Source organism: Leopardus geoffroyi, chromosome B2 (assembly GCF_018350155.1).
Source record: "Leopardus geoffroyi isolate Oge1 chromosome B2, O.geoffroyi_Oge1_pat1.0, whole genome shotgun sequence".
NCBI lineage: Eukaryota > Metazoa > Chordata > Mammalia > Carnivora > Felidae > Leopardus > Leopardus geoffroyi.
The window spans coordinates 102717331-102731450 of NC_059332.1; the positions used below are offsets into that span (position 1 = coordinate 102717331).

At 42.2% G+C, this 14120-nt stretch overlaps 1 protein-coding gene across 1 annotated transcript; it reads left to right on the top strand.

Annotated features, from left to right (window-relative positions):
* The first annotated feature begins 1500 nt into the window (after window positions 1-1500).
* Window positions 1501-6036, top strand: MARCKS (myristoylated alanine rich protein kinase C substrate). The gene is made up of 2 exons (XM_045499328.1): window positions 1501-2054; window positions 3896-6036. The coding sequence occupies exons 1-2, from the start codon at window positions 1953-1955 to the stop codon at window positions 4799-4801; spliced, it is 1008 nt and encodes a 335-aa protein (XP_045355284.1). The 5' UTR covers window positions 1501-1952; the 3' UTR covers window positions 4802-6036.
* Window positions 6037-14120: the final 8084 nt, after the last annotated feature.

Below are 14120 nucleotides of genomic sequence, written 5' to 3' on the forward strand. Positions count from 1 at the left end.
TTTCAAAGCAATACTTGAACAAAGAGTTATTGGCTTGAACCAACCATCTTTTTCACTCAAAGTGTGACCCATTTCCCTACAATAAGCAGAAAATAAAACTGTGAGAATTCCGAGCCAACACCAGGAGAAATGAACCATTCTCTCGACTGCTTCTCCTCTCCATAAGCAAAAGATTATTCATTTCAGGATTACTAACCGTAAACGAGAAAAGGGTCTGATGTGGAAACGAGTGAAAACTCTGGGAGCAAAAATGTAGGCGGTAGGAGAATGTTTATTAGGCTGTATCCTTGATTTTTGACCGCCTCCTCCCCTTCTTTAAATCAGTGCCTTGTCTTTCACACACAAATAGCGTCTGGTTCTTTGGTGGCGAGGGGTGCAGATGGAGGTGCTCTGTGTCCCCTTACAGAAGCTTTTTCTCTAACGCAAGCTAGACCGGAGCGTTCAGGGATCTTCTTGCTATTTTTCAACATGCAGCTTCTCGTTAGAACTGTAATCGTCAATCCGGTTGTTTAGCATTTCATCGCTGCTGCCTCCCTCCCTTCCAAGAAAGAACACACTCGCTTGCATGCACACTTACACATGTTCAGAAAGAGCCCATCCGATCCTGGCAATCGGCTGAAAATGATTCATATCTACGTGAATTGCTTCCCAACCGCGTATTTGGATTCATACACTCGAGGCTGTGTCTCGTTTCACCATAGAGAAAAATTGTCATTTCATACAGTGATAAAATGCGAACCGTTATGATCTTTTGTAAATGGCCCTCACTTTATATTGTGGGGGAAAAAATCACTATTTGGCAATAGTCGGGAGTGGGGGGATTCGATGAGCGTCGCAGGCCAATATCCTAATATTTTATTTCATGCCAATGCGGGATAGGGAAGGGAGTGTGGCTTAGGCTCCTTGCCGCTTTTGCATTTTCCACATCTGGCCTACAGACCTAATTCTAACTCGAGATGTCGTTTGATGAAATTCGATCTTCGTGGTTTAAATACCTTTCAATTCGGGGGCGATATAACATTTGCAACCGTTAAAGAAACAAACCCTGTGCAATATCTGTGAAACCAATATGGAACACGGAGAAAGAAAACATGCTGCACACAAATCCTAACCATTGTCTTTAACACTCGCATACACACACACATACACATAAACACACAGGGAAGATGGGGGAGGGGAGCGAGTGGAGAGAGACAGACACGGATACAGACCGAGAAGAGTCAAAGCGAGTCAAGTTAACGCTTTCTCCGCCCCCAGCCACAAGTACCCCCCTCCCGCGTTAATTAATTCCAAACAAAGCAAGCCAATCAAGTGATGCATTATTATTTTCAAGCAGAGGGAGGCGAGAGGCATGTATTTTTTAATTGATTTATTTATTTGGAGGACATTAATTCTCGGTCTGAGGCTGATTTTCAAACCATTTGCAAAGCGCGGCTCCATTGTTCGCCGGGCGCGCAGGCTCCGCCCCCTGCTTTGTGTGCGGTGCGCGGATTGGCCGGCGCGCGCGGGGGCCGCGTCAGCGCCCGCGAGCCCATTCATCTGTGCACTTGGGCGTTGGACCCCGCATCTTATTAGCAACCAGGGAGATTTCTCCATTTTCCTCTTGTCTACATTGCGGCTACAAATCTGGGATTTTTTTATTACTTCTTTTTTTTAAAAAACTACACTTGGGCTCCTTTTTTTGTGCTCGACTTTTCCTCCCTTTTTCCCTCCCTCCTGCGCTGCTGCTTTTTTATCTCTTCGACTTAAATTTTTTTATCCGGAGTGTATTTAATCGGTTCTGTTCTGTCCTCTTCACCACCCCCACTCCCCCCTCCCTCCGGTGTGTGTGCTGCTGCCGCCGCCGCTGCTGCCGCCGCCGCTGCTACTGCCGCTCGCCCCGTCGTTACACCAACCGGAGGCTCTTTGTTCCCCCCTTGGATCTGTTGAGTTTCTTTGTTGAAGAAGCCAGCATGGGTGCCCAGTTCTCCAAGACCGCTGCGAAGGGAGAAGCCACCGCGGAGAGGCCCGGGGAGGCGGCTGTGGCCTCGTCGCCTTCCAAAGCGAACGGGCAGGTAAATTCTACCTGTGTTTCTGGTCATTTCTTTGGTGTCTTTCTCTAGTCCCGACGCTTCTTTTTCCCTCCTGGTCGCGCCCGAGGCGCATTCGGCGGAGAGAGGAGCGTGGCCAGATTCCAGTCTGAAAGTTGAATGGAAAGCGATAGCCTAAATTGTCAATTTCTCATAGGAGGGGGGGGGGGTCCTCTCCTCCACCCCCAAAGGAGTGGTTCCCGGAGAATCCTGGCAAATTCTTGTGTAGACGCGAGGAAAGAAGTGGTAAATCGTCTAAAATGGCGTGTTTGGAGCTTGGCAGAACGTGACTAGCTAGGTGCTAACCCCCCTCCCCCAGTCAGGTTGCAAATGTGTTTGGTGGGCACAAAGGTGTTTGGGTGGCTCTCCGTGTTTGCTGTCGAGATTGGGTCGCTTTCAAGATTTCTGAACTGGTGTGATTGTTGGAGGGGGAGGGGGTGGGAGGAATGGGGAAGGTGGTGGAGAAAGGCTAGGAGGGAAAAGCTGTCTTATTGTATGCTGAGGCGGCAAGCCCTGGGTTCTTGGAAAGGTTGCTGGCTGGCTGGCTGGCTGGAGCTGGGCAGAAGGGTTTCAGTATCTCCTGGGCAGAAGGGTTACAGTGTCTTTCGGTGGGGCTTTCCCACTGTTCTAAGCCTTTATTCGTTAGCTGTCTGTGGAATTACACACCCATCCGACTTTTAAATGGTATCCCTGGGGTGGGAAGACTCGGTGAGTCCTTGAAGACCCTCTCCAGATGGTCAAGAAGAGACAGTTCGGGTGTTTCGGATGGGATTGTGCGTGTGCTTGGCGCCTAGACCACTGCGGGGGGCCACCCCGGAGCTGCCCGGACCCAGGCAGATGGCCACGGTTGGGTGGGCGCGAGAGGTCGGCCATGGGTGGCTGCTTTGAAAACACTGGGCACCCACCACGCCTCTTTTCCTAGAGTAGAGGCCGTGTAGCTTCGCCTGCTCTAACCTAATGGGGAAGGCGAGCTCTGCCAAGAGGCTCTGAACCCGTTAAAAATGTAAGATGAGCCGCCGTGGCGCGCCCCGGCTACACAGAATCGTAGGCGAAGGTGGGCGTGGAAGCGGAGGCAAGATCTTAGAAATAATGGGTTTCCCCCTGCCTTGTTGGTTTTATTCGGACCAGGATGCAGGGAAGCCACCTGAGCTTTGTTTGTGGACTCTCGGCTGCGCGATCCGGGCTCGGGGGCGCCTCGGCCGGCGGGCAGGGCCGGGCTGGGCAGGGCGGGGTGGCCCCGCGGCCCCGCCCCTCCGCGCCCGCCCGCGCCCAGCTCTGCGCGGTGGAGGCGCAGCGCCCCCTGGCGACCCCAAGCCCAAGGGGGCGTAGGACCTTTGCGCGCGCAGCTCAGGCGCTTCTGGCTGGAGCGCTGATGCCCCTGGGAGTTCTCGGTGTTTTGAAGAGCCCTTTAGGGTTTAGGGGAAAGGGGGACTGTGTACCGACTCTGGCTCTGTGCCTTCCCCCAAAGGGCGCTTGGTGTATCGTGTGTTACGTGGCTTTTTTTGCATAGGCCGTGAGGCGAAGGCTGGAATGGGTTACCCTTTGCATTCTACGTCTGGGGTTCGGCCCTCTTCAATCCGCAGGGCATTTGTTGAGGGGTCGAGGCTCCTGCTGTGTCTTTAGGGCGCCCCCAACGGCACTGCCCCGCTTCTTCGGAGAGCGCTCGTCTAGGCAGGCAACCCTGCCTCCCCATGAGGGGGTGGGGGGGGGTCTCCAAAGCGAGAGGGGCCCAGGGGGGAAGCCTGTCCCTCCCGGCCCCAGGGTGGGGGCGGCGATGGCGGCGCCCGGGCCGCTTCAGTGACAATCCCGCCTTCTCTGCCCCGCAGGAAAATGGCCACGTGAAGGTAAACGGCGACGCTTCTCCCGCGGCCGCCGAGCCGGGCGCCAAGGAGGAGCTGCAGGCCAACGGCAGCGCCCCGGCCGCCGACAAGGAGGAGCCCGCGGGCGCCGGGAGCGGGGCGGCGTCGCCCGCCGCGGCCGAGAAGGAGGAGCCGGCCGCCGCCGCCGCCCCCGAGGCCGGGGCCAGCCCCGCGGAGAAGGAGGCTCCCGCCGAGGGCGAGGCCGCCGAGCCCGGCTCGCCCTCGGCCGCGGAGGGGGAGGCCGCGTCGGCCGCCTCCTCGACGTCTTCGCCCAAGGCGGAGGACGGGGCCACGCCCTCGCCCAGCAACGAGACCCCGAAAAAAAAAAAGAAGCGCTTTTCCTTCAAGAAGTCTTTCAAGCTGAGCGGCTTCTCCTTCAAGAAGAACAAGAAGGAAGCGGGAGAGGGCGGGGAGGCCGAGGGCGCAGCCGGCGCCTCCGCCGAAGGCGGCAAGGACGAGGCCTCCGGGAGCGCCGCTGCGGCCGCCGCAGAGGCGGGCGCTGCCTCCGGGGAGCAGGCGGCCGCGGCGCCGGGCGAGGAGGCCGCGGCGGGTGAGGAGGGGGCGGCGGGCGGCGACCCGCAGGAGGCCAAGCCCGAAGAGGCCGCCGTCGCGCCCGAGAAACCAGCCGCCAGCGAGGAGGCCAAGCCCCCCGAGGAGCCCAGCAAGGGCGAGGAGAAGGCCGAGGAGGCCGGGGCCAGCGCCGCTGCCTGCGAGGCGCCCTCAGCCGCCGGGCCCGGTGCGCCCCCGGAGCAGGAGGCGGCGCCCGCGGAGGAGGCGGCGGCCGCGACAGCCTCGTCAGCCTGCGCAGCCCCGTCACAGGAGGCCCAGCCCGAGTGCAGTCCAGAAGCCCCCCCAGCGGAGGCGGCAGAGTAAAAGGGCCCGAGTTTTGAGATAATCGAAGAACTTTTCTCCCCCTCCCCCCCCCGTTTGTTTGTTGGAGTGGTGCCAGGTACTGGTTTTGGAGAACTTGTCTACAACCAGGGATTGATTTTAAAGATGTCTTTTTTTTTAATTTTCCTTTTCTTTTTACGCAGCAAATTTTGTTCCCCCACCCCTCCTCCCCCCACAGATCCCATCTCAGATCATTCTGTTACCACCATTCCAACAGGTCGAGGAGAGCTTAAACACCTTCCTCTGCCTTGTTTCTCTTTTGTTTTTATTTTTTGCATCAGTATTAATGTTTTTTGCATACTTTGCATCTTTATTCAAAAATGTAAACTTTCTTTGTCAATCTATGGACATGCCCATATATGAAGGAGATGGGTGGGTCAAAAGGGATATCAGATGAAGTGATAGGGGCCACGATGGGGAAGTTTAAGTGGTGCGTGACATTGCCAAGAGTAACGTACCGCTAGAAATAAATGATGGTGTAAAGGCTTAGTCTTTTTCTTTTTTTTTTAAAGAAAAGTTATTACGATGTATTTTGTGAGGCAGGTTTACAACACTACAAGTCTTGACTAAGAAGGAAAGAGAAGAAAAAAAAAAAAAAAAACACCAATACCCAGATTTTAAAAAAGATCATAGTCTTAGGAGTTCATTTAAACCATAGGAACTTTTCACTTATCTCATGTTAGCTGTACCAGTCAGTGATTAAGTAGAACTACAAGTTGTATAGGCTTTATTGTTTATTGCTGGTTTATGACCTTAATAAAGTGTAATTATGTATTACCAGCAGGGTGTTTTTAACTGTGACTATTGTATAAAAACAAATCTTGATATCCAGAAGCACATGAAGTTTGCAACTTTCCACCCTGCCCATTTTTGTAAAACTGCAGTCATCTTGGACCTTTTAAACACAAATTTTAAACTCAACCAAGCTGTGATAAGTGGAATGGTTACTGTTTATACTGTGGTATGTTTTTGATTACAGCAGACAATGCTTTCTTTTCCAGTCGTCTTTGAGAATAAAGGAAAAAAATCTTCAGATGCAATGGTTTTGTGTAGCATCTTGTCTATCATGTTTTGTAAATACTGGAGAAGCTTTGACCAATTTGACTTAGAGATGGAATGTAACTTTGCTTACAAAAATTGCTATTAAACTCCTGCTTAAGGTGTTCTAATTTTCTGTGAGCACACTAAAAGCGAAAAATAAATGTGAATAAAATGTACAAATTTGTTGTGTTTATTTATGTTCTACTAAGACTTCTAGGTCTTAAGGTTAATTTTGAGGAACATCTTGCATGCCATCAAGAGTAAATTTTATTGTGGTTTTTAATCTGAAGTTTTCAAACTGAAATTCATAATCAGAGGTGTCAGATTACATACAGGAAGCTCTTAGAACATTCCATGTCTGTAACCATTTACCTGCATTGAATTTTCATTTAAAAACTCAACAATTATTTTTATTGTAGTTATATAGCATGTCAGAAAATAATCATTTAATACGAAAGTGATGTGACCCGAAGACTCTTTAAATGTCATATGGAAGTTTCCTAAAATACATTTTTTTGTCATGCAGGTCCAGAAACTTAAATTTATACTGAGTGAGAGTCTATTTAATCCAAACTGCAGATGGGCCGCAAAAGTGGCCAAATGTGTTTCAGAAATTGATGGTGTTTTACCTGCCATTGTAATTGCTTAGTGCTTGGCTAATTTCCAAATATTGCTTAGATTATGTGTTATACCTTAGGAAAACAGGCTTATGTAAAGAAGTGATGGTGATGAATGGGCAACATTGTCAGTTTATGGGCCTTTTAGTACTTGCCTCAATTCAATAGTTGCAAACATTTTTTTTTTAAATGAAAGTAGTGTGTTAGTATCTTGTTACTCAAAGGAGAAAAGGTAGAGAATAATACTTCCTTATGTAGTAATAATCCTTACTAGTTTCACCTTTGCTCTTACCACCCCATAACTGGATTTTTTTTTCTTCGCTGGACCCTAAACTGAATTGAATTTGAAGATAAAGATGTATCAAGTACCATTACTTCATTAAATGCGAAGGAAAATAGTTTATGCACACCTGCTTCGCTGTTTTTGAGCAGTGTGCCTTGTAGGGTTCACAGTCGGTGAACCACATTTGTAACAGCCGAACACGGAATCTTAAACCCATTAGAAAAATAAATTAGCTCTTGACATGTGCTATTAAGTGGAATAATGGATCATAAATAATAGTTCTTGACCTCTCTTACCTAATACCCTCCCCACTAATAAAATAGCACTTGGAAAAGTATGTACTTTTAGTTGGGGTTCCTCGATCTTGAAGGATGTTTGAAAGGTAAAAGTCAAATCTGGTAACCAAAGGACTGCTATATGGGGTCTTTCCAACCTTAGCAACTTTTTCTCAAATACCTACTCTGCCAAGTACAGGGCCTGGTATGTGGTAGGACTCAAAAAAAAAGGGGGGGAGGTTAAAAATTAACTCGCCAGTAGTCAAAAATACTATGTAGCCAACTATATTGCTAGGCTTGTTTTTTTAACAGCTTGAATTAAGGTGCGTTATTTTGATTTTAATCTTTGCCTAAAACACTTTGGGTGGTATTGATGGAGTGGTGGATTTTCCACCAAGTGATTAAATGAAATTTGACATATATCTTTTCATCCAAAGTTTTGTACATCACATTGTTTTCTAATGGAAAAATGTTAATATGGCTTTTTGTATTACTAACAATAGCTTTGAGATTAAGGAAAAATAAATAACTCTTGTACAGTTCAGTATTGTCTATTAAATCTGTATTGGCAGTATGTATAACAGCATTTGCTATGGTTATGAAATACTTCCTCTGGATTATAATAATCATTTGATTCAATTCCTGTTGTAAAATAAAGTTTTACCAGTTGATATAATCAAGCTTGCTAAAATAGGATTTTTTACAAACTTAATTTTAAAATGGAAGTTTTAGAGAAAAACAAATCTTAAGTGTTGATGGTAAGTATAACTATTACTCAGTTTAAGGGATTTGGAAGGTATGCTTGACGGACTTAGGATACAAAATTAGATCCACTGAAGGTGAGTTAGCTCATCTGTTAACAAGTGGACTGAAAACTTTAATGATAGGTCTTGATATACGTTTGAGAAACAATGTAGTGTATCTACATTTTCCCCTCATGTATCTATAAACAATAAAATTTTGCAATTAAAAATTTGGGGAAAGGGTGCTTTTTACATTCATATATTTTGGAAGGGGGGTATAGTCTAATGTAATTCAAGTTAGCTTTAAAAATTAAAAAAATTGGTTAAGTAACAGAGCTATGAGCTTTAGTTTTCCTTTAATCATTCACTGTGCAATATCAAGCATTTTTTTTTTCCTTCCCACTTCCCAGCTATGTGAAAGTGCTTCAAGCAGGGTGTGGCAAACTTGAATTTTAAAATGCTTTCAGTCTGTAAATGTTTCAGTCCCTGCTGGGGATTCAAGTTCCAGCACTCCTTTAAATTACACCCAACAGTGCTATTTTTAAAATGGGAAATAAATACTTCCAAAAGATGTGAATGTTACCTATATTTTATGTACCTGAAAAAGTAATAAATTACTGATCCCTGAAATACTTCTGTCTACAGTTCCTGTCAACTGCTCAACAGCAACGTACAACCCCGAGATCTAAAGTCATGCTCAACCAACTGAGCCAGCCAGGCACCCCTCAACAGCAACTTTGAAACAAAACAAAATACCCCATAAGATTTAGCAGCTGCGAATATATAAAATAATTACTACAAGATTTCTAGGAATCCTGATAACCCCACTTTTAGTGTTTTGATAAAATGAGAGCACAAGACTTTTTAAGTACTACTAGTAAATGAAAAATGAGAGTATCTTTGTCAATTACTGTTACAACTTCTTTCTGGGAAAGGTGACTTTTTGCTTAGGATTTCAATACAACACATTTCAACTGAATTCGTTAAGTTAGCATTACAAGCTGTCTTCTTAGCAAGTGGGACACTGTTCCTTAGGTTTGAAATGTGAGTTAAGGACTGGCTGGAAATAGTGCTACAATTCAATACTTGTGTAGTGGGGTGGGGGGAGGGGTGGAGAAAAGGGAAGGGATTCTTGATAAATCGGAAGTGTAAGAAAGACTTCAAAGCAAGACTTTTGCTTTGATACATCCATATTTTGGAAAGCACCGTCCAACAGAAATATGAGAGCCACATGTAATCTTAAACTTTTTAAATAATCACATTAAAAAAAAAAACATTAAATTAATAATCCAAAAAATCTTCAACATGTAATCAACATGAAAAGTATTGAGACATATTACTTTTTTTTTTTTTTCTTACTAAGTATTTGGAATCCCAATGTATTTATATACTAACAACATACCTCAGTTTCGAGCAACCACATTTCAGGTGCACTCCAGTCACATGTGGCTACCACATTGGAGTGGACAGGTCTGAAGAACCAGAATCTGAGAGTCGAGGACTAAGTAGGAATGTTGAGTACAGACTTTGCAAAGTGTAATTTATGTGATTAATTTCATGAGCTTCGTTTAGCTTTGGAGCTAACACTGAACTTTTATTTCTAAAGTACAAACCACTTTAAGCCGTTAATATGGCATTAGTGTTATCAATAAATATGTTGAGATTCTGAATCGTCTTGTAATAGACTGAACTTTTGGCCCTCCTCCCGTCCTGTTCATATTGAAGCGCTAACCCCCAGTACTTTAGAATGTGACTGTATTTGGACACAGGGTCTTTAAAGAGGTGATTAAGTTCAAATAAAGGTGTTATGGCGGGCCCTAATCCAACATGACTCGTGTTATTATAAGAAGAAATAGATTGTCCACATTGAGAGACACCAGGGGCGCATGTGCATGGAGAGAAAAGAATGTGAAGACACAATGAAAAAGTGGTCATCTACAAGCCAAGGAGAGAGGCCTCAGAAGATACCAAACTTGTCAGCACTTTGATTTTGGACTTGCAGCCTCCAGAATCGAGAGAAAATAAATATCTGTTGTTTAAGCTGCCCAGTCTGTGGTACTTTGTTATGGCAGCCGTAAGAAACTCATACAGAACTTCTAGGTAAGATTGGAAAGATTGTCCCTTCCCAGGGATGTAAAGAATTTTACAGGCTTGCTTTTTCTCTTCCCTCAATGGAAAAGAAACTGCTTTCTAGCTTGAGAATTTTATTCTTGTTTTTGTTACCTGAAAAGAGAAATGATAATTTAAAAATTAGAAAGGTAAATTATATTGCTATCTTAATTATTAATGAGTTGATAGGAAAGATCTCTGGAACACAAATAGTAAAAAATATTGTCTAAAAACACTATGTTATGTTTTGTCTGAATACGTAACTAATGTTATGTCTGAATTAACCATCTCTATTTTCCCTTGCAATTACTTGTGCAAGAAACTGAATTATTTGTTCTACAGTATCCAAGCATTTTGCTGATTGCCCTCATGCTGTCATTTACTACATTATTTTGTCTTTCCTGTATTTCTTGTATTTTCTGTAAATTTCCAACAGACCTGGAGAGGCTTGATCAGATTCAAAGGGCTGTATCACACAGGTGATGTATTTCTATCAGGAGGCACACAATGTTTGGTCATTTCTCTTTTTGTGATGTTTAAAGCCATTGATTTTTTGCTTAAATCCATTAATACAGAGTTGCCAAATGGTGTTATTCCGATTGTCTTTCCTTTTTCATTTATTTGTTCAGTTATTTCTATAAAGAGAAACTATCCCTCATCAACCATTTGGTTGTCCATCGGTTGTCCTTTGTTAATGGAAATGCAGAATAAATGTTTAATTCTCTCACTTTATTTACTGATTTTCAGAGTAATGAGTTGGTTCCCTAACACACTTCAAGGGTGACCAATGATGGTATCTGTTTGTTTAGTATCATTATACATTTATAGATTTAAACTTACTAATGTAAGTAATACAAATGATGCTCAAACTGGCTCATGGCAGATTATACTTTGAAGTTATAGAATTCAATAAATGCAGTTTAAATTTTATGAAGATGCTACTCAAGTATGTGCTAAAAGGTAAATGAAACTCAATATTTATTTTATTCACATGAAATGGGTTTACGTATTTAAGTGTTGGCACATCCCTAATTTTAGTTGGGGTTTCATGCTGAGAAGCCATCTGTTTATACAATTTCAAAGAAATGGGAGGCATCGCAATTTTTTTCTTACCCTCTAATTACTGCTGTATAATCATATTTAAATGTCATCAAAATCTACCAATATAACACCTTATTCCATGTAGTAAGAAAAATGTCTGGAAATGTATGAGTTTGAGGAGACTCAGCAGTCTCCAGTCACAGAGACTTACATGTTGGTACTTGATAACACAGCGCACCAAATAGAACACGTTGTGAACGTACATTACTAATTCCGCCAGCGAGATACTAAAACTGCTCTCCTGGGGTATGGGTCAGTGAAATTGGTAATTTTGAAAGAAAAAATATGCTTATTATATAGCCCAGAGACTCCTGTGGCAGGATTAATTAATGGCTCTCATAAAGAAGTTTTGAAGAAGTTGAATTTAAGTGACCATACGGTAATAATCTTTTCTAAGCAAACTACCAACTAGAGCTACTTATTTTAATGTTTTGGAAAAACTGGTAAGCATTGGCTGAGGCAACAGGTCATCTAAAATAGGTAATAGGTTAATAGATTTGAAGACGCTTGGTGAATTGTGAAGAAAAAGGGGCCTACGGACTTGGTCAGGTCAATTTATAAAATATTAATTATTAAGAAGAAAACTGAATTATCTCAACAAGGGTCATTTTTCTCTTCTTTAGAATGCTATCTAGTTCATGAATTGGATTATAGTAGGACAAAGAATGTCTTACTTTCCTTTTTTCATATGCTTCCCGATATTTTAAAAGCCTAAGTTATTGCTAAGAATTTAAAAATTTTTTAAATGAGAATTCAAATTTTTTAAATTTATTGGTATATGGCTTCTACACTTAAAATTTTATCTGGTCTGGAAGTGAAATTTATCAGACCTCCAGTGGTGCATTTATTTAAAACAAACCCAAAATATGCAAATACCAGAGTTTCCTCCAAACAAGAATGAAAGTTATTCAAATCGCTTGAGGAAATCTACATTTTTTAGCATTCTTATACAGAGCACAAAGATTTTGCATGCTTATTAATGCTTAGTGAACAAAGAAGAACTTAATATACACTCAGTAAAAAAATACAGTAATATCAAATGAAGATTATTTCTTGTGAAGTATTTCTGCCATAACTTCTGGAGACTTGAAACACAGAATAAGCATATTTATTGAGAAAGTGCAGGGGTTTTTTGTTTGTTTAGATCAGGAAGACTCGTTAAAACTAGTTGTTCATAAAGCACGCTTCCTCCCTACTTTCTTACTGTTCTGCATTTCAATTTTGTTATCAAAAGTATATTTACAAGTAATATATGCATATTTTAGATATGTAAACTTATATGCAAAATAAATTAATAATAGAAACACATTCATACTTATGCATAATTTGATATGTATTTTTCTAAAGACATAAATATGGTTTTATAGTTACATATATTTAATACAAATATACCTCTACAATATATTATAAAATCAAGCATAAATCTGAATGTGTGCTCTCTATTTTTAATAATAAAAATTTTAGGGGCACCTGCGTGGCTCAGTTGGTCAAGCATCAATCAGACCCTTGATTTCAGCTCAGGTCATGATCCCAGGGTCGTGGGATTGAGCCCGGCATTGGATTTGGTGCTGAGCATAGAGCCTGCTTAAGATTCTCTCTCTCTCTGTCTCTCTCTTTCTCTCACTCTGTCCCTCTTCCCAGCTCATGCACGCTCCTTTATTTCTCTCAAATTAAAAAAAAAAATTTTTTTAAGAAATCTTTAAAAAAATTTTTTTAAACAAAATTTCTGTATTTTTAAATTTTGTCACCTCCTTTATCTGTTCCTTGAAGTTTTCGGAACGTACCATATCTACCAAATGCTTCCTAAGATTATAGGTAACAATGGTTGAATGAGGTTTTAGATTTGGTTAAAGGAGGGTATTTTGACCAGAAGTTGAATTCGCTAAAGATTCTTTAGTTGAAAATCTATAATTTCGTTTCAGCACTCATTAATTTTTTAAAACATAACATCTGGTTATAATAATAACCATCATGGGTCTCTGACCTATGGTAAAGAAGAACCAGGCACAATAAAGGCTACTGACTTGTCTTTCTTTTTTGTTCTTCTCTACATCTCCTTCTTATTGGTTAGACTTGTGATTATAATATTATTTACTAATGAAAGTACAAGAATGAAGTGATGATTAGGCCCTTAGGTGCTGGAGTCAAGATCTGGTTCTGCCACATGCAAACTTTTTATATTAGGTACATCACTTCATCTATCTGAGCCTCAGTGTTCTTATATTTCCAGTTGAGAGTTAAAAGAGTGCCAGCTATTAGGAATGAGTGCACCTAGTCTAGTGTCTAGAAGTTGAGAAGTATTCAATGGATGTTTGCTATTATTATTTATTTCATAGTATTTACATTTTTTGGTTCAACATTGAGTAATACCTTAGATACTCTGCTGGTACCCTGAAATCATTTGCAATATGTTTTAATTAAGATGTTTTACATAAAGATTTTTTTTACAAGACAGATTTCTGCTTAAGAATCTATGTCATACTTCATTTTTCATTTTGGCAAACATAATAGGTTCTAGGGAAAGGACTGCAATCTAGAAACATAAGAGTGAATGTACTGCATATCTAGAATCTGTTCTGGTGGGAAAATCGCACATTAAAAATAATACCAATACTAGGGGCGCCTGGGTGGCGCAGTCGGTTAAGCGTCCGACTTCAGCCAGGTCACGATCTCGCGGTCCGGGAGTTCGAGCCCCGCGTCAGGCTCTGGGCTGATGGCTCAGAGCCTGGAGCCTGTTTCCGACTCTGTGTCTCCTTCTCTCTCTGCCCCTACCCCGTTCATGCTCTGTCTCTCTCTGTCCCAAAAATAAATAAACATTGAAAAAAAAAAATAATAATACCAATACTACTACTAATAATTTATAATGTGATTTTTTAAAATGTCAAACACAGTTAATTATCGTACGGCCTTGATTACAGACATTAGATGAAAATCGATTCAAATATTCTACAAAACGATACTTGGTATATCTTTTAAATTTATATGTCAAGTTTATATTTGATAACGTTTTAGTAAACAGCAGAAAAACATAAAATACGGAAGATACGTATTCAGCTTATCTACTGTCAGATTATAAACCATCTGAAAACTCAGTAGTATAAAACAACAACAATTTATTTTTTCTTTTTTTTA